Source organism: Lucilia cuprina, chromosome 4, assembly GCF_022045245.1.
Source record: "Lucilia cuprina isolate Lc7/37 chromosome 4, ASM2204524v1, whole genome shotgun sequence".
NCBI classification, from domain to species: domain Eukaryota; kingdom Metazoa; phylum Arthropoda; class Insecta; order Diptera; family Calliphoridae; genus Lucilia; species Lucilia cuprina.
In genome coordinates, this window is record NC_060952.1 from 37,425,511 (window position 1) to 37,447,971 (window position 22,461).

The 22,461-nt window shown below is 29.8% G+C and overlaps 1 protein-coding gene across 13 annotated transcripts in view; it reads right to left on the reverse strand.

The window, feature by feature from the left end:
• The window catches only part of LOC111681032 (tropomodulin), a 178,171-nt gene that overhangs the window by 11,792 nt on the left and 143,918 nt on the right, over nucleotides 1-22,461 (reverse strand). For 5 of the 13 annotated variants that reach the window (XM_046949144.1, XM_046949147.1, XM_046949143.1 and 2 more), the window contains exons 3-6: nucleotides 3,661-3,813; nucleotides 2,982-3,494; nucleotides 2,260-2,511; nucleotides 2,046-2,193 (exon numbers count right to left, since the gene is read on the reverse strand). In XM_046949144.1, the coding sequence (XP_046805100.1) occupies nucleotides 2,046-2,193; nucleotides 2,260-2,511; nucleotides 2,982-3,494; nucleotides 3,661-3,813 (1,066 nt within the window). Of the gene's footprint in view, nucleotides 1-932; nucleotides 1,813-2,045; nucleotides 2,194-2,259; nucleotides 2,512-2,981; nucleotides 3,495-3,660; nucleotides 3,814-3,891; nucleotides 4,033-4,341; nucleotides 4,474-22,461 lie in introns of those variants that run through there. The other 8 variants (XM_046949138.1, XM_046949137.1, XM_046949136.1 and 5 more) reach the window with 5 other exon arrangements.

Below are 22,461 nucleotides of genomic sequence, written 5' to 3' on the forward strand. Positions count from 1 at the left end.
TTTAAATGTAATGAAAAAAAGGGAATTTTATATATAATGTTTTATAAAAAAAAATACAAAAACTATGGGATGAGATTAATGTAAACAGAAAGTGAGAAAAGCCATGTAAACTTTTAACAGTTTAATGTGGTTTATAATACAAATTAAGAGTTTTTTATGTTTTGTAACACGTCAACGAAAAGTCCCTTTATCTTTTTTATTTAAAACTATATATTTTTTATAAAATATTTAAATATTTAACTGTTTAGATTTATTTTTATAGAAATATATAACAATAAACAAATTTAACTTTTAACACTTAAGATTTTACTTGCAACAAGAACACATTATATTTTTCTTTTGGACGAAGACTTTTACTTTCACCACGATTTTTTTATGTTTGTTTTATTCACCATAAGACGCTCATAAAACGCTTAGTAATCCATTAAGAGGGGTTATTTAACATAATTGTTTATTACCTGTTAACCGCCAAAGAGTTTCATTTTCTGTTTTGCATAGGATGTTTTTAACAGATTTGTCAAAAGAAATTTAAAATTTAGAACTAGATTTCGATGAATTTTGAAATATAGTTAAATGAACTAGAACTGAACTAATACTGAACTAGAACTAAACTTAAACTGAACTAGACTTGAACTAGAACTGAATTAGAACTGAACTAGAACTGAAATAGAACTGAAATAGAACTGAACCAGAACTGCACTAGAACTGAACTAAAACTGAACTAGAACTGAACTAGAACTGAACTAGAACTGAACTAGAACTGAACTAGAACTGAACTAGAACTGAACTAGAACTGAACTAGAACTGAACTAGAACTGAACTAGAACTGAACTAGAACTGAACTAGAACTGAACTAGAAATGAACTAGAATCGAACTAGAACTGAATTAGAACTGAACTAGAACTGAACAGAAACTTAACTAGAAATGTATCTAAACTGTATTATAAGTGTAAATTTATTTTTTGCATTTAATTCAACAGCTTTGACGACCAGTATTTTTGGAACTACCACAAGTATAAAACTCGAAAGTTTCGCATAAAAGTCTTAGGTCATAAAAAAAGAATAACTTTTAAAATTCGAACAAAATAGGAAAAGAATATCCTATCATAGAATAAAATGAAAGAAACTTGAATAAATATTGAATATATAATTGTAATTTATGTGATAAATTTTAAATTTCTTTTTCATCTGTATCCTTTGAACTCTTTGTTATAACTAAAGCATCCGTAACAGTGAGTGTTGGTGATTGCTGCTGTAATGGAGCATTGAAACATGTCGATGACAATGATAAATTGTTGCTGACATTATTTGCATTTGAATCGAAGTTATGCATATGATTATTACAAATGCTATTGCCAATGTTAGCATTAGTAATACTATTATTATTATTATTATTTTTATGATTTGATGATAAATTATTAACAACAACACTTGTTGTAGCTATATCAGCAGTTTTTGCATAAAATTTCTCCTTTACATCATATGCTTCAATGGATGATAATGTAGCTGATAATGCTGTTGGTGGTGATGGCTGAGATGATGATGTTGCAACGTTATCATTTACATTTGTATCAAAAGTTGTTTTTTTGCCATTGTTATTATTAATATTGCCGAACGGAGTATTATGATCATTATTTACATTATTATGATTCTCATTATGTAATAAATTTGCATTAGATGATGAAGTTGCTAATTCAACCATTTGAATTTTATCATTTTCAAATGCAGCTGATTGTTGAGTTAATGTTGGTTGAATTGATTGTAATGGTGGTGGTGATGATGAAGATTTAACTAAATCTGTATCACTTTCACCTAAATTTTTGAATAGATAATTGTAATAGCTGAAGTTTGTAGTTTAAAAAAATTCTAACAAAGTAACAGGGGAAACTTAAAGTAAATCTAAGGGAATTTAACATCACACCTAGAGAAATCCTTGAAAGAAAACCACAATAAGCCAACGTTGATTGACACCTTTATAAAGTTCATAAGTTTTTTTTGGAGGGGAAATATATAATAATAAGAAAATAACATAAAATTGTACTTACTTCTGTCAATATTACGTTGCAAATGTGCAGCAACTCTATGACGGGCATCATTGAATTCAAGATGAAGACCCAGTCTAAGCAGTGATGTGTTCTTTTCCACTAAATCCGTGATTTCCATTTCAATTTTATTGCCCAAAACTTGTGATCGCTTTTAAATGTCATATATAAGAATTAATTAAAGATTAAAAAAAATATGAAACAAAAAGAAACTTACCTGATTAGAAGCTCTGAATTCTTCAATGGTGCGACATTTAAGGAGGGCTTTAACTAATTTTACTATAACAGGTGGGCTTATGAAATTTGTTTCGACATTTAATACTCTCAAGGTTTTGCTTTTCTCAATGGCCTCGGCCAATAATAAAGCAGTCTTATCGGTTAGACCCACATTTGTCAAAGACAAAACTTCCAAATGTTCATTTTGAGGCAGTGCTTCAATTAATTGCTCCAATTTCTCATCAGAAATGTTCTATAAAATAAAAATTTTCTTAATTTATTTTGAACTCGTTAGAACTAAAGTTATTTTTTTTTTGCGATCCATTGTGATTCACTTAATCGAGGGAAATATATAGATTTAATTTGGAATAATCAGTTGATATGCCAATTGAGTAGTTCATAGACTTAGAAAAATAATAGATAAAAAGTGGTATGAACAAGAATGATCTCTGAAAGTTCCGGCAAAGTTTTATCTTGCAGACGTTTCTATAATCTAGTCAGTAAACTAGGCCACAGATTAATCCATAGATTAGTCCTTAGACCTTTACGAAGATTAGTTCAAAGACTATTACGAAGATTAATTCAAAGCTTTTCCATACAACAGTTGATATACTAATTCATAGACAACCACAGACCAGTTAATGGAATCTTTCATAGATATTAATAAATTTATAGCCAGACTTGTTGAATCCGATTTTTTCAAAAAATAACCCTTAAACTCACCTTAATATTATTTAAATTCAGTTCGATCAATTTAGAATCATCTTCCTTAACACGTTTAATCGATTCATCGACATCTGTATTATTAGGTGGATCCATGGGATAAACTTTTTGTTGTGTAGACTTTGTGATGCCATCCCAACCCAAACCAACTGGTTGACCTTTGTTCAACAATGAGGCATGATATTGATCTTGATTCATCATCGAATGGAAACCCAAAATGGCAGCCAAATCAATAATTTCCTCTTGTGTAGCATCACTCAAAGCCTGCTCATACTCTTCACCCATATCGATGGCAATCTTTTCCTCAGCTTCCATTTCACGTACATCCCGTGGTGGTGGTACCCATTTTTTACCACGTACCGTACCCTTAACATAGGGTTCAAATTCGGGTTCATCGGGTGTTTCTATGGCCTGTTTGTTAATATGTTCAATAAGCTTTTTACGATTCAAGGGACCGGTAGATTCCTTAGTGCATTCATAACTGCAACGTTGATCTGGTGGCAAGAAGGAATCCTGCGAAAAATTGAACAAATAAAATTTAGCATTTTGAAATTTTAAAAATTAAAGCTATAATTGTACAATTCATAATCAGTGTCGTGTCATTGTATCGTAGTAAGTCGTAAAATAACGATACAAAGCTACGACACCGTTTGTGAATTGACAATTGTTTAAAACTTACATCAGGATCAACTTCTTTGGCCAAAATATTAATTTCTTCAGGTGATAATTGTGCCAATAAGGCTTCAACATCTACTTCATCATATTCACTTAAATCTTTGCCATACAACTTGGCGGGTGTAGTTAATGTTGTAGTTTTTGTGGTTGATGAAGTCTGTAAACAAAAAAAAAATAAATAAAACAAATATTTAATAAACAATATAAAAAATAAAATAAAAATTTAAATCAGTACTTTTCTTAGGGCAAAATTAGTGGGTGGCTGAGGAGCTTTTCTTTTAACTTGGGGCACAGGACGTAATTTTATTCTTTGAAATTCTGGTATATCACTACTGCTAGTAGTCTTCTTATTATTCTCCATATTAATTTAAATGCTATTTATTTTATATATATTTTTTAATCTCAGTTAAATTTAATATTACTTGTTTACAGCACTAGGAAAATAAAACTAAACTGTAGTTATACTTTGCCCAAAGGTCAAGCTTAAAAAAAACACAGTTCCGTCATATTTCCCAAATAAGAAAATATTGTGCGGGTAATAATTGCAAAATGTTGAAATGCGAAATTAAAAAAAAAATCAATAAAAATAATTTACACAAAATCCAATTATGCAAAATTGTTTAAAAATAACTATTGAATAAACACTAATTTTAACATTTAAACACAAATTCTGCTCATTGCTTACCATATCTACTTGTAGTATTTATAGTTAACAAAAAAAATTAAAAAAAAGAAACAATTATTGCCACACTTTAAAATTATTAGACGTTAGAGAGTTAGTTTGTGGTTACAAGCTGTTGTTTAAGCTTTACAACTGCAACTGATTTCTGAAATCAAACTCAAACTAAGTTGAGCTCTTAACTTATACGAAAAAAACGACAGTTTAAAAGCCATACAGACGGACTGACAAACAGTCTGTAACTACGACGGACTTTTGGGCAAAACCTCAAATGCATAAATACATATAATAAAATCAAATAGAAGTTTTTTTATAAAGAAAACCATAAAATAAGAGAAAAAGGTTTTAAAGCTAATTTTGTTTTTCTTCTTTCATTTTTCATTTCATTACCCATGTCAGTTGGTCAACAATGAATATTAAACTGTGTAACACAATCCAGTACGAGTTATAAAACTACGGCGGCATATACGAAATTTAAATACCCAACTATAAAATTAGAAAATTTAGCTATAAAAAGTAATTATCACACCCATCTAGGTAATTAATGGGCATTGTTTTTGGAAGGGAAATTTAGATTGTTAAGATTTAATTTTAAGATTGATTAAATGAAATTTAAAAAATAAAAAGTTTTTACATATTAAATTCTCTTTAAGAAACACCTAAAAATCAAATACATTAAAAGGTTTTTTTGGAATACATTAATATCGAAAGCATAGCTCTCTTTACATACATATGGTCTTTCGAGTATCATTCTTAAAATATATATGTATATTCCCTATGTATGTATATTTATGTACACTGAAAATAATCCATGCTCAACTTTACGAAAAAAAATTTCGTAACTTCTATTTTCGTAATATTTACAAAATTTTCGGGTATAATACGAAATATTATTTAAGAAAACCCTTTTCTATTTTTACCAAAGTACGAAAATCTTTCGTAATATTTTTTTCTTAAATTTTTGCGAAATTAAACATAATTATATTAATTATATTATAATTAAATAAAACTACAACATTTTTATAAAATTTAAAAAAAGTATAATATTATTCACGAATTATTTTCCTAAAAAAAATTGAAAATTCGTGTGGAGAATAATTTTGAACTAAAATTAGAAAATTTATTTTAAAATGAACAAAAATGTTTGAATAAATTAATATTTCGTAAATTTTACCATATTTATTTAAAATTCACTTTTTTCAATTTATGTAAATTAATTTTTTCAAGAATATTTTTCATTATATTAAAATATTTCGTACAATTTCGTATATATTACGAAAGAATTTCGTGGTGCGAAACAACGAACGATTCGTACAATGTACTACATTTTTTTGTATATATTAGGCATGGATTTTTTGCAGTGTATATCCGATATAAATTCAGTTTTTAGAAATCACAGGTCTTCTATAATTTCGTCATATTAACGTTCTTTATGAACCGATTTTGCTGATTATTAATATTTATATTCTTGATAGCATGTCTGTTAGAGTCAACCAATATCTGAAATCTAAAAATTTCTAGGGTCCAAAACATAAATTCGCAAATATATTTAGTTCGGACAAATTACTGGCGTACTTAGCCTAAACGCATGCCTTAGTAAACTATGCTCACGGTGGTCTTTTTCGCATTTCGCATTTCGATCGCATTTAGTCAATATAACAGTTACCACAGTAATCCAGATACTATCTAAGGTACTGGACCATATACTCTATTGCTGTTAATATAGTTATTATTAATTTTTATTTATTATAACAACAGTTAGATGCTCCCCGAGGCATGTCAGGAAGGATCTATTAGGAAAATATATAAAGATATGTGAAGGATCCATTGGATCAGTCCTCGTATATAGCAGTTTTGAGTAACATTCATTGAAACGCCATAAATTCAGCGGTCACAGGATACCGCATGAATGTCGTACTTGGAGGTCGGCCACCGCATAAAGCAGACACCGAAGAAAACCTGTCGCGGAAAACAAGAGTAGTTGTAGTACAACTACGATAGGGATGAAACAACAGGCTCAATGCCTACTGCTCACGTATAGACCTGCATGTGGTCATGGTCCCAATGACACCCGACACATATTCAACTGCCCAGCCAACCTTACTTCGCTCCGCCCAATGGATTTATGGACGCATCCCTGGACATTGGTGTAGAATCCCCAACTAGATTGTTGTATAGTTTAAGCTGTTACAACAACAACATCCTTATACTATCCCCGGTGTCATGTTACGTTGATTAAAAACCCTCATATTGGTGTTCTCTTCGGGATGCATGGGAAAAGAAGCTGGATAAGATCTGTTTCGAGAAAATAGATACTTAGCGTTTAAATGACTTGAATGATGAATGATGTTAAATTAATTGTTATACGGCCTTTTTCTACCTCTATACCTAGAGAGAGTGTGTCGGCCAGAGATTAAAAGTCTCGAGTTCTTTAGCAAATTGATTGCGTTATGAACCGTTGGAACCATGAATAAAAATTGCCATCGGCGTGTATAAAGCATAAAGTGACAGTTTTGAATATAGTTAATCACTCCTATCGCCAATAGAAGTGAAAATTTTGTTCCCTTTAAATTTTCCTCGAAGGGAAAACTGCTATCGTAAACAATTCATTCACAATAGTTTATTTTGTATGGAACAGCTGTTCAATGTTTACAAAATTCCATCAACAAATTTAACAACAGGGGTTTTTTTCACGACAAAAAAGTTAGTGAACGAAAAAAGTGAAAAGGGAACGTATTTCACGTGAAATGATGATTGGCGATTGGGGTGAATAGTTCGTAAAATATGAAAAATTTATCTTTTTTCGTTCAACCCTTTTCATTTATGGCAATATATATCTGACACATATGTCAGCCACATATCCACATACTCCAGTCACATTCTGCATGCTGTTCTGTTATATTTCTTAGTCAATCCTATGTTACTGTTCCCCCGAGGGATCGGCAACACCAGCAGGCCAAAATATGAATTGTTCTGTGTATCCGTCTTTTAACCACCATTCTTTTTCTAGTTCCAGATAAGTGAGATATTTTGGTCAACATGCCTCGGTGGCAAATTACTTTGGACAATACCCGACGAAATATTTTAAAAAACTTAATTTTAGGAGGACTTTGGTTGTTGTTGCAGCAGCGACACCTGGACTTTGGTATTAGTGTTGGGTTATCCTCGAACCCAATCGAAAAAGAAAACCAAATACACCAACTTTTTTAAAGTAGAAATTCCAAAACAACACAGATGTGTTTAGTTTAGTACTTTTCCATGAAGTAGTTCAACGTCTTTTTTCCTTCTGCTTGACTTTGTCAAACATAGGAAATCAGTTGGTTTTGGGAAGAAACTTAAATTTCGAAAAAGAACTCTTAACATTTAGTAGGTAAGCAGCTCAAAACAACAAATGGCAGTCAGCAAGCCAACAAAGTAAAATTGTATAAATAAGAAAATAAAAGTCAAAACAAAAGAAGTAAACAATGAACCAACAAGTCTAAAAAAAGGGTACGGCCAAAATAAAACTACATTAAATTAACAGAAATAAACAAAAAAAAAAAAAAACATATAAATAAATGCATAACGTTGAACCTTTAGCACTTTTGGAAAAAAGGTAAAGTTTACGTTTTTGATATTTGTAAACCAAATGTTATTTGTTGGCTTAAGTTTCCCCTTCTCCCCATAAAGCTGTCGTTTGGCTGTATTCCTAAAAGTTGGGTTTTTATACACTTCACCTTCGTGAGAAGGGTATATATAAGTTTGTCATTCCGTTTGTAATTTCTATAATATAATTTTCCGACCCTATAAAGTATATTCTGGATCCTTATAGATAGCGGAGTCGATTAAGCCATGTCCGTCTGTCTGTCTGTTAAAATCAGTTTTTAGAGGTTCCCAGATATCGGCGAGATCCGAGATCTTCAATAATTCAGTTAGACATACTTTCGAGAAGATCGCTATTTAAAATCAGCAAAATCGGTCTATAAATAACGGAGATATAAGCAAAAATTCGAGACAACCTCTGAAAATTTCATCAAAAAAGCCACATTTTTTCATGCATTGTTAAAAAAGCAACAACAACCCTGCGAATTGGATAAAGATGCTGTTTGTTCTCACGAAGGTAAGTGGGAATAACAAGAACAAGGAGATAAAGCAGTAATATGTTGGTAATACAGCTCATATTTGTTTGAGGGTGGTAATACAGTTTGCGGTGGTATTACAGTACAACGGTTAATATTTCTTTCTGCTACAGTTTATATTTCTTTGTGTGTATGTTATGAAAAAAACTGTTTTTTAAAACATACTTGGTGAAGGGTTTATAAGATTCGGCACAGCCGAATATAGAAATATTACTTGTTTTTAAACATATTGTTTCGAACACTTGAAAGATTTCTAAAAAAAAATAACAATAAAGTGTAAAATTTGTGGTTGGGGAAGGTTTTTACCGGTTTTGATTTTTGTTGTTGTTACCTTGTTGCTCTTTTGTTCAAGTGAGATCGCTATTTAAAATCAGCAAAATCGGTCTATAAATAACGGAGATATAAGCAAAAATTCGAGACAACCTCTGAAAATTTCATCAAGAAAGCCACATTTTTTCATGCATTGTTAAAAAAGCAACAACAACCCTGCGAATTGGATAAAGATGCTGTTTGTTCTCACGAAGGTAAGTGGGTATAACAAGAACAAGGAGATAAAGTAGTAATATGTTGGTAATACAGCTCATATTTGTTTGAGGGTGGTAATACAGTTTGCGGTGGTATTACAGTACAACGGTTAATATTTCTTTCTGCTATAGTTTATATTTCTTTGTGTGTATGTTATGAAAAAAACTGTTTTTTAAAACATACTTGGTGAAGGGTTTATAAGATTCGGCCCAGCCGAATATAGAAATATTACTTGTTTTTAAACATATTGTTTCGAACACTTGAAAGATTTCTAAAAAAAATAACAATAAAGTGTAAAATTTGTGGTTGGGGAAGGTTTTTACCGGTTTTGATTTTTGTTGTTGTTACCTTGTTGCTCTTTTGTTCAAGTGATTTAATATTGTTTTCCGTTGTTTCTTTCTACTTTATAAGGGATCACGTCCGAAACAGTCGTGAGTCATATAATTAATTGTTTTTTTTTTTTTTTTTTTTTTTTGTTTAAAACTAAAGAAATTTAACAATGACGTTTTCTGGGAGGGAGTTAAATAAAATACTTTTTATAGAAAAGCGGTTTACAGACGAAATAAAGTCTGTATTAGAAAAATGTAATAATAATAGCACGATTTTAAAGAAAATATTGAAAAAATGTTTAACTAACTTAAAATGTTTTATAAAGCACGATTATTTAAAAATAAATAAAAAGAAAATATAATTAAGAATTTAATGCGCTTTTAGAAATTTAAGTTTAAGTTGCTATTTCGCTATTTAACTATTTCGTTATAAGCTAAATAATAAGCCATATTTGACCGCAAACCAAAAAATATTTGCTTAATAACAATTGAAAACTCAATTTTCACAAAATATGTATGTAAAAACACAAGTAGCAAACATATACTTATTATTGAACATTATTCAATAAACCATCTGTCATTTTAATCTCCATCAATAGCTGTCAATCATAAATATGAAAAAATACATACATACGTACTCATAAAACAGAAATTTACATTATTTTTATTATGTATGTTAGTAGTAGTATGTGGTAAATTTTATACATATGGACAATTTTTCCACAAATGAAAATTGCATGTCATGTAAAACTGTCACTTGTCAGGAGGATGTTTTTTTTTGCTGTTTAATTTGAAAAGGAAAATGATAAATTAATGGGTTAAGCGGCTATTTAACACATGTCAAATTTTATTTAATAAAATTATTAAATTGACTAAAAAAGAGTTCAAGTGGAATTTATACACATTCAAACAAAAAAAAAGTCATTTCCATTATGAAAAACCTGTTATATGGTTTGGAAAGATAAATAACAAACAATGTTTGCGAACGACTAGAATAGTGCACCAGTAAACTTAATGAAACTGGTATTATCCTGGTTAGACATTATTTTAATCAATCAATCAATCAAGTAAACTAATACCCCGTTCACAAGTTGCAATTTTTCGTCAGTCACTCTCATTCAACCCCCAATTCGAAATGAATTACATTATTCGCATATAAAATTTCAGCCGCAAATTACACAAACTGCATGTAATTTATAAATAATGAATAAATAAACAGTATAAGTATGAACTGTCAAAACGAAAGTATTTTGAAAACTCTTCGTGTGAACTTAGTGTAAAGACCTTATTTAAATACATACAATTTAATTGACCACGAAAATCACCATTTCGTTTTTAAAAGATTGGGAGCTTTTTTCACAATTTCATTATATATTTAATTTTTTAGTTAGTTTGAAAGGAGGATTTATATACATCAAATCCGAAGAAATACTCTTAGGCCTATATCGGGTCTTTTGTGCGCTCCTTAACCAGTGTGACAGGTGGGAATCGAACCCACCACCTCCGGTCTACCACACTAGAACACTGACCTACCGGAGGCCACAGCTATCACTAAATAACTCGATTTTTGTTTGCAGATCAGTGCCGTTTCTGTCCTGATTTTCGTTGGCGATTTCTTAAAGCGAAACGAATACTGGATTTAAGAAGAAGAAGAAAAGAGAGGAAATTCTGACTTGATCGTATGATCTTGATGTTGAAATGATACTTCATCATTTCAACATCTGATCTGCGAGTATTCATTGAGGTGACATTATGATATTGAAGATTTAGACTTCCGCTGTGCAATCAAAAAGAATGTATGTTAAATTTATATATAGCCAGATTTTCAAATACAACATAATCGAAATCTAAAACTGCTGTTCACCACCTTCTCGTTTATTAACCCATAGTGAAGCGTTGAACACAATTTCATTACTTTATAAAAGAAATGAAAATTTGATATTGTGTTCGTTCTGATTGTTTACAGCTCCGTGCCGTCCCGTTTAAATTTGCTGCCGATTTATGAAAAGAAATTTTTTGGATAAAAAAATAGCGGCTTTAAAACAGAGAGTGGGAGAGAGAGAGAAATGTTACCGACTTGATCATATTATACGTTAGGAAAATTGTTTCCGTTTTATAACTATATTGATTGTTTTTCGTTTATAGTTCTGTTCCGGTAAGTTAAAGTTAGCTGCCAATTTCTTTAAATAACTTTTTTGAAAAGACGAATTACAACTTTAAGACAGAGAGAGAGAATGAAATAATTACGTCTTGACGATATTTCACTCAAATAAAATTTGCCATTGTTTTCGTTTTGTCACAATATGAACCGTTTTTCGTCTACAGATCCCTTCGATTACGATAAAAACTCGCTATCGATTTCTAGAAAGTACTTTTTTGCAGAGATGAATAATGATTTTTAAGGCGGAGAGAGGGAGAAAGAAATGATTCCAACTTAGGAATAAAACTCCACACTTCTTTCTTCATGCTCTATTCAGAGATCAATCACAATTCTTAAATAGAAAGAAATTTAATCTATTATTTCCAATTAAAAAAAAAAAAAAACTTTTCAATTCGTGTCAGTGTAAAAATAACAAATAATTTTTATTAAAATTTAATTTCACTAATAATTACATACAAATAAACCTAGATAATTTTTTTCAATAACCAGTATTTGCACAAGTTTATTTGTTTACATTTTGGCCAAAAACTAGTTGAGATTTTTTTTTTATTTTTGTAAATGGTAACTATGACTGAATATTTGGTACGAGATAAAGTACAAACTAGATTTATTATTAGAAAAATAGTACGTATTATATGTATGTATGGCATAGAAATTACAATGTATACAAACATGTGGAAAATAAAAACTAAAAGAAGCACTGAAATTATGTCAAACCACAGTTTTTGTCATAGAGTATTATATATACATATTTTGCCGATATCTATTTTTTGCACTCCAAGCTAAAACTTAAAGCGTCATCAACATTGTCAACATCATCATCCTCCTAGTTTTAGTGGAAGTTAAGTAAGCATATAACGAAAAGCTTTACAAACAAAACCAAAATGAAATACTACTGCGAACTAATAAGTAATTCCAATTCCAGTTATGTTTAGATAAGAAAAACTATATTATTGTTAGGTAGAAACAAAAAAAAAGCCATAGTAAAAAATATATAGCTCTAACTAACTATTTTGTGTCTGGTTGACTGACTGTATGACTTTGAGTGTATCAAATGAAATCACGTTTTCTGTTGGTTTTAATTACTTTGGGAACAAACAAAAAAAGACAAGATAAAATAAAATCAGTTCATAAAATCTGTACAATGTATTATTTATGATATTTGCGATAATGATAATTACCGTTGGTGTTGGTTTTTATGCTTGCTCCAACGGTTTATGAGTACTACTACTATTTTTAGCGTTTTTTTTTTGTCACGTTTATGTAAGTGTGCTGTAATTTGGATTAAAATCTTTAGTAAATACTACTATTAGGATCCGTTACATATGGCAGAGAGTGAGATTATTAGTTCATTACTTTAACTGTTAAATAATTCATAAGTTTATTAAAAATTTGAAATCTTGTGTGTGGATTTATGCAATAAATTGTGTTGCAGTCCACAAACTTATCAACAGACTGGTTTATCAACTAGTCAACAGATTAGTCTATAGACTAGTCAACAACAAACTGGTCTATAGATTAGTCAACAGACTGGTTTAAAGACTAGGCAAGTCAACTGAAGGGGCTATAGATTAGTCATAATACTTGTCTATATATTAGATAACAAACTGGTTTGTAGATTGAGAAAAAAAATGGTCTATAGACCATTCTATATGTATCCCAGAGAATAGGTAACAGAATAGTCCAGAGGCTAGCCAACTTGTCTGGTCAACTGACATGTCTACGGACTAATCAACAGACGGTTCAATAGATTAGTTAACGTCTATAGACTGTCAGTGCTTTATACAGTTGTCACTGGTCTATAGACTAGTCAATGGTCTATAGACTAGTATATATACAAGTCACAGATCTATAGACTAGTCACTGGCCTATACAGTAGTCACTGGTCTATAAAGTAGTCGCTGGTCTTAATGTGTGTATAGACTGTCAGTGCTTTATAAAGTAGTCAGTGGTCAATGGACTAGTCAACTAATCTATGGACTAGTCACTAGTCTATAGACAAGTCACAGACCTATAGACTAGTCACTGGTCTACAAAATAGTCACTGGTCTATAGACCATTGACTGGTCTATAGACTATTGACTGGTCTATAGACTATTGACTGGTCTATAGACTAGTCACTAGTTCATAGACATGTCACTGATCTATAGACTAATCAGTGACCTATAGAGTAGTCACTGGTCTATAAAGTAGTCCTGGTCTATAGACTAGTCAATGGTGTATAGACTAGTCACTGGCCTATAAAATAGTCACTGGTCTATAGACTATTCACAAGTCTATAGACTAGTCACAGATCTATAGACTAGTCACTGGTCTAAAGATTAGTAGCAAGTATATAGACAACAGATTGGTTTATAAGATAGTCAACAGACGGGTCTATAGAATAGTCCACAGACTGGTCTCTAGACTAGTAAATAGATTCGTCTACTTTCTCGTTTAAAGACTAGTCAACATACTGGACTATATACTAGTCAACACACTGATCAAAATACGTTCTGTATAATGGTACATAGATACATGGACGAGACCTTTGACTAGCCGTTTAATTTGAAAATATTCGATACATAAATCTGGGTTCAACAGTTCTCATTCGTAATTAAATAAAATTTCGCATCAAAACCACATTTCAATATCGTGTTCTTTTATCTCAAAAATGATAATCGATCACGAATGTAATGAAAAATTAAATTAACAAAATTAAGTTTTTGAACTTTTTGACTTGAAGCAGAAACTGTTTTGAGAATATATTTGCAAAATCTCCCTAATGCATTTATATAATGTTAAAATATGTTTCAAAATTAAAAAAAATTCTTTATTTGTATAATTTAGCCATAAATAGACAGTAATTAATTTAATAAACTTTTTTAAATGCCATTTTTAGTTTACAACAAAATAAATAAATATTTATTTAATATTAAGGAGAAAAGAAAGTAAAACTTTAAATTACATATTACATTTTGCAAAACGAGCAAAAAACAAAAAAATAATAACAACTATTTCTTTGACATCAAGTTAACATAAAAACCAGAATTACGATTTATTAAAAAAAAATAACTTAAGCCTTATTTGCTCCAAAACACTTTATTAACCCAAAACTTGGCTAGAAGTCAAAAAACCAGTTTCAATTGTGTTTTTTTCATATATTTTATTTAGTTTATTTGTATATTTTTATATTTTGGTTGTGGCTTTAAGATGTGCGTTAATGATGATTAAACACAATGATGACCACAAACCAACTGCGTTAAAAGTATCAACAAATAATAAAAGTTGAATGAAAAAGTTGAAGAAGATATGAAACCAACATAAATTATTTATTTTATGGTTTGGTGAAATTTTGTTTACCATTTTTTTCTGTCAAAAGTGGTGCTGTTTCTTGTCCATATTAAAGATGAGCAGATACTCGTTGGACATAACAGTCGGTCAGTTGAAAAAAAACAAGTCTAGTTGATTTTTATAAGGGGTTTGTTTAAGTTTTAATAAGAGCAGTTACTTCAAAGGAAATACCAACAATATATATATATGTTTACGATGCGGTAATTTAAGTTCAGACTTAATATAGTTTTACCTTTTAAAATCACGTTTATACATTTATAATCTTTGTCTGTCCGTCCGTCCTTCTGCCATTAATACTTGTGGCAGTCAATTAAACATGTTTTTTTTTTCGTGTTTAAGCCCTTTCTTTCCCAGCACTTGGAGTTTACACATGAGTAACGAACCATAAAATTTGAAACACAAAAACCATAAGGTTTGACGTTGAAATGTACGTAAATAGGAAAGGGATATTTTTCGTATTTAAGGTACATGATCACGTTTTCTTTGTTGTTAACAATAAACGATTGTTGTTGAATAAAATCTTAATTTTTTAAAAAGGGGATTTTAAACACATTGAGATTTGGAAATTTTTTTAGGATTTTAAATTTACGTTTATTCTTAAATTATCAAAATCAGTTAAAAATCTAATTTTCGATATCGAAATAAAACTTAAATTTAATATAATGCTCTTTTTTTCGATCACCTATGCGAATGCTATAGGCACGTATCCTGAGTAGAAACGTGCGGAAATAGACGAATGTAACTCTGTCTGTGCCGAATCTTATATACCCTTCACCATGGTGTGTTAAAAAAAGTCGGTATCAAAAACTCTTCTTTCAAATCACTTACTTCGGGTTGAACATACTTAATTTCATGTTTCTATATTCAATATTATAGAAAATTCAAAAAGTACCATAAAAAAAGCAAATTTTATGTTTCAGGGTTCATTATTATAGAAAACTCAAAAAGTACCTTTTGAAAAACGAAAAAGTACCAAAAAGTTCACTTTTTCCGGTTCTCACCTAATTTCGACTGTACATACTTAATTTCATGTTTCTGGGTTCATTATTATAGAAAACTCAAAAAGTACCTTTTGAAAAACGAAAAAGTACCAAAATGTACCATTTTATGTGTTCTCACCTTAGGATCCTGAATATATATACTTTATAGGGTCGAAAAATTTTATTATAGAAATGACAAACTTATATATTCCCGTCTCACGAAGGTGAGACCCAGGAAAAACTTACATTATTTTAACACGGAGATGTAATTGGAGGCAAGTACTTCTACGCTCGCTTACATATAGGGAGTTAAAGAAGTACTTGCAATTTCTCTTACAAAACAGTTGTTGAGTAAGAGACTAGAGATAGAATACGAACCAGGGTTTTCGGTTTGTTATTCAAATGTTCTACTCACTGCACCACTGCTTAGCTATTTTATTGCGCGTCAAATAATGTAGTAGTCATTAAAAAGTAAGTGGTTATGCAAGTACAACCCATTACCGAGTTTTTGCTGGGGAGTTTTAAAAAAAGAACTTCTCAACTCTGTCGCCAATGACTGTTTGCAAATATTGGTTCAGAATTACTCCAGCACACAGTTTTTTAAGATATCGAGTTCTAAATACAAAAAAATGTTGGCCTGTGTAATTATATCTCAAATTCCAATATTTTATTGACAAGCCAAGGACTTTTTAATTCATGCAGTTAAGATCACTTTGAAACTCAAACTAATAGTATACATTTACTAAAACAAAAGTATCATTAACAATAAAAAAAAAAAACGAAAATAAAAATCAATATAAAGTAACCGATACTAAAAATACTTTTACAAAAGTTACAATTATACATTATTATTTGTCCTTGATTATTTAAAATGATCACGTTTCGCTGTATATCTCTAGCAGTAGTTTCTAAAATACTACACTACTACAACACACCTAAAAACCAGATAGATATTGATTCGAATGTTTTGTTTTGAACGCTGTGAAAATAATACAAAAAAAAACAAATTTCGATTTAAAAAAATATTAAACAATTTGATAAAAAAGTATCTAAGTAATTTAAATGTAATTGTGATCATGTATGTTGAATAGCAATTGAGTTCATGGTTAAATTACTAATATTTTCATATCTATATATTTATTTTTATGCAAAAACACGTACAGTAAAATTTACTGATCGTCATCGTATTTGTATATACAAATACATATAAATCTAGAGAGTTTATAAAAAAATATTGAAAACAGCCTCAACTGGGGGTCTCTCAAATAGCCACACTATCCATATTTGTATAAGTTTATGTACGGAATAAATGTGTGATCAAATTTGAACTTTATATAACTGTTTAATGTTTGAATGATCATTAATGATCTCATCATTTTAAACATGTTGTTAAAATAGTGGGAAAAATAAATCAAAATGTTTTAAACACCTTTGTTGTTAAAAATATTTAATAATTTCTTTGAAAAAATAACTTAGAAAATTAAGCTTGTTTTCATGGGAGAAAAGTCAATGACAACATTAATATAATAGGGTCTATGGTAATGTTCAAAATAAGAAATAATAGGGCGGAATGTGCTTAACTGTCACTGTTGAGATGTTAAAGTCATAGATCGATAATTAGCTGATATAAATGTAGAAGAAAACATTTGGCATTTTGTGAGACAATAAATTTTGGTCCTGTCAATATACCTTAAAGATGGGGTCGAATAGTCGAATTATATACAGAGCTGTTGATACTCAGCAAAGAATAAATGCGTTCGAGTTCTTCGATTTCAGGCAAATCATAGACACAACTAATCTTTTAAGATCGTGACGTTAAAATTGTAATTACGATAGTTCTGTTACCCCTCCTGTAATAGATCGTTATCTAGTTGAAGTAATTAATAGAAGAGATAGACACACACGAAAGATCAATCCGATATTTGACGGATCTTTATTTAAAAACTTTCAAAATGTGTCAACATTATCGACCGATGTGTAATTGTAGTAAATTCGTTTAATTATTTGGCTTCTGGACTATAAGTTTTTTGAAAAGCGTAAAAATGAATAACGATCACGTTAGATTAATGATCAACCCTAAAAAGATTGATGATATCTAGCCTAAAACTGATCAATTACGTACTCTTATTCTTAATAATGGTATAATAAATAACGATTGTGAAAGGGATCAAAATGATTAAAGATCGCTAGATCAATTATTTCTAACTTAAAAGTGCTGAATGATTTATTTCTTAAAACTGAAAACTTTAATATAACGACTTTAATACTTAAAAAATTATATTATGAGTAGCGATCTTGGTACGGAAAGGCCAACCAATTCAATCGTTATATTAAAGTTAAGATTTGAACATCACATTTTTTACCTGTAAGATTTTCAAGATCGTGCGAATTATTTGAAAATCACTCATAACTAAATATGGAACAGCGATCGTGATAGGTATATGATCATCCATTTATTGTTAAATTATAACGCATTTGATGTTGTGTTCTAGATTGTCAAATCGAAGAGATTTTAATTTATTTTAAAATTTTATAAACTATACAATGAATAGCGATCGCGATAGTTAAAACATAAAATACTACCTCATTTAAGTGATTTGAATGTTAGTTTGAGAAGAGGATGTATATAGAAATTCATCTAGGCCTCTACCGGGCCTGTTGTACGCTCCTTAACCAGTGCCACAAGTAGGAATCAAACCCACTACATCCGGTCTATCAGACTAGACCACAAACCTACCGGAGGCCACCTTTAAAAACCTTTTGAAAACTAAGAAAATTGTATAATATAAGATCATCAAAAACTTCCCAGTAAAATATTTTAAAATTTATGTAATATGTATTGTAGCTAATGTAGTTATTTCATATATTACTTGGTAATGAGTGGTCGTTATCAATAACATTAATTCATTTTTACCCAATTGCCTATAACGTATGTCTTAAAGGGAGATATGTAGTTAGTATTCTAACCCCAGTCGATATTAGATGTTTTTGTTATAGAAATATTAATTTTAACATTTGTGTAAAACCAGAAAGATAAAATAATTTGTTAATGGAGCATTAAGTATGAAAATATGCTTAAAACCATAAAAAATACTGTAAAGACGATTTTAAATCCGAACAAATCGGGTAGGCACATTTATAACCAGTTTGGTCATCGTCAAAGAACCAGTTATTCAACCAAAAAGTAAGTACATAAACTTTCCTTAAATATTACTTGCCTATTTACCAAGTAAGTAAAGATTTCGCTGGATTACTTACAATTGCATTATCACAGCGAAATCTTATGAAATCTTAAATGAATTTAAAATACATATGAATATTAGATAAAAATATTAGAAAGAAAACTACACTAGATCAAATTATTCTGAACAATGGCTTCACTTTTTTATATTTTTATTAATGAAAATTGCATACAAAATATTTAGTAATCTCTAAAACATTTATCTCAATATTATCCCCAAAATATTGAAATTTTTCGAAAAAAAAACATTTTTGCAAAAAATGTGCAATAATCTTTCCTCAATCGAATAGAAACAAAAAAGAACAATACCAGGAGATAAAAAACTATTTCACTGAATACATGATTGAATTTCAAAAGTTACACATGAATAATTTAAAATGCAAGTGGGAAAAATAACATGCAAATATGTAGTTTATATATAAAAAAAAATACAAGAACAAATCTATAAGTTGGAACAAAAAATCAGATTAAAATCAAACAGTTAAAAATCAATTTCAATAAAACATTGCCTGGCATTTAAATTCAAAACAGCAGCTATAACAAAAAAATCGAAAAACAACGGCAAATAAATTGAATAAATTTCTCAATTTCTGTTTTTTCTTGATTTGTTTTTCCAATTAATAAAATTGTAATAAAAACAGCACTTGGAAAAATGGAAGAGAAAAAAAAAACACATAAACTTTATTGTATATGCCACTTTCTATTAAGGAATTATATACAATAATAAAATTGGCAATTATGCAAAGTGATTTTTTTTTCTTTTCCAATGCCAAGTTTTTTTTTCTTATTATTATTTGCCAAAAGACCCTGATGGCTAGAAAATAAAAAATTCGCTGGAAAAAGTTAAAAGAAAAAGTACCTCCAAAGTCAAACCTTTTTAACTGACATTGTATTTATATTTTCTATTTTTTTTTAAGTCTCGTTGTTGTTGCTGTTACTGTCGTCTTTATTATTATTGTTGCTATTGTAATGTTTTTATGTCGCGTTTGAGACAATTTAAATTATTGGTTTAAATTGCTTTACGTGCTTTGAATTTTATATAAAAATTTTTACTTTACAACAATTTTTCCTAAAGATTTTATGGATATTTTGTTAGAAAGCTAAATGAAAAGTCGTGTTTTGCAAATAATACAAAATAAATATAAAAATATGAAATTATTTCTATAAACAACGAATATTTAACATTCTACAGATAACTTTAAAAAAAAATTATACTCACTAATTTGCTATTGTTACCCCAGTTAGTTAGTTTGAAAGGAGGATCAAATCCGAAGAAATACACCTAGTCCTCTATCGGGCCTGTTGTGCGCTACTTAACCAGGTGGGAATCGAACCCAACACCTACGGTCTACCAGACTAGAACACTAACCATTAACCTACCGGAGGCCAATTTGCCCATATAATACCGACAAGAACTTTCATTACCAAGTAAGGAGTTAAAATGGTAAACTTTGCAATAGCATTTTCAGTCATTATTTTAACATGGTGATGTCATTGGAGGCAAGTACTTATCGCTTACAAGTTATTAGAAAATACATTTTAATTTGATGTTACTTGACCGAGGTAAGGTACTTATTAGTTAAAGAAGGATATCCAACTCTAAATATTCACTGGAGTACCGTCGCAGCGTGGGGAATATTTCACTATTCCATCGATTCTATAATGGAAAGTGTTCCTCTAAAATAAGGAAACTCGTTTTCGATATCCGTATATATCTACGCAGTACATGACTCTCATCTAGAGATTGGCCAGTGGATCGCACAACACATTGCAGGAATAATAATTTTCTTCAGCCGAACAACCTATTTCCCTAGTTCCAGCACAATGCACTGCATGAATGGACTCACCAACATAGAGCTTATCCAAGAAAAAAAAAAGACAGCCAATGTAAATCGTAAATATCTTTACTCAGAAGCTGACTTATGAATTAGAAAGTATTTATATAACACATTATTAATAAGACGTTATTAAAGTGCTTCTAAGTAATAATCACTATATGTAGAAGTCATTGAAAAGTATGTTACTAGGGAAGTGATTAAAAGCTTTTGCTGAGTTCTTATTTCTGTTTCCGAGACCTTCACAAGCGACATGTCCATTTTATATCACTTCTTCTATAGGCAGTTTGTTGTCTAAAATATATCTATTCAATGTCATGTATGATAACGATAATGTCATATGGATAACGATAAACATATCAGTATAAAGCATCCACATGTAGACGATTTTATGATAACTTTTCTGTTAGTGTAGGGTATAAAAAAGCAACAAGCTTAATTTATTTCTCATCCAATATGTCTTCAATGAACTGTAACAAATTTAATTCGTAAGATAATATACATAAATATATACATATGTATATACAATTTTAGACACTAAGGGAATTAAGTTCATACAAATATTCTTATATACAAACAACTGCATAAAAAATGTATAGACATTTTTTAACTATATGCCAAATAAACATAGACCGACAATGACTATTTTCACTTAAAATAAAACAAAAAAAACCAAACACACTTTGAAAAAAATTTAATAATCAGAGACTTTTGTAAAAATTGTGGTTATAGAAAGCTACAAATTGTCTACGTCTACAACACCTACCGAGGAACATAACGAAGACTAGCCCTTTAGAATGCAGACAATCGGAGTGGATCTATCGTTAAGATCAAGTATAAGTAGATCAATAACACGGGCCAACGAACTGTTAATGCTGAGACCAGAGTACAATGGTCTCAGCTTAATCCTCTTAACCCTTTCACGCACAAAACTAAACCGCTAGACTTTTTATGGATATGACTTCTCCATACATTTTATTTTGACGTATAATGATCATTTTTCATGAAAAATAAGTGTTTTCGAAGGATATGACAGGATATTATCCTTTGTAACATATAATGACATCAAATTCTAAAAACTAACTTATTTTTCTTTAGAAATAACCTTTTACTGTAGCTGTGAACTGTTACACCAGTGTCCCGGTGAGATATTCTTCTAACTGAAAGAGTTTATCATTTAGAAGAATATCTCCGTTACATCTAGTTTTTGAGATATCGGGAATTAAGAAGTCGTTGAGACGTTATAATAAATAATATAAATAATAAAGCGAAAACACATTTTTTAAACAAAATATTGTATGTTATCTTTGAGATATCTTATACAAAGGCTTGATAAAACATCCCAAACAAAATTTTGCATAAAAATATTTTTGAATATTTTTTTAAATCTGAGATATTGCCCCTTTTAGTTGTGGTCGTAAAAGAATATCAATGAATGCAGGAAGACATAACAGAATTTATCTAAAAGACTATAGATGGGACTTTCAGATGATTTATCAATTCCACATTTAAAGCGTCTAAAATGTGATCTTAAACGAGGTTTTAGTACAATGTATTTCGAGTCTTTTAATGTCCTTTAGATAATTATACCTTATTAGTATCTG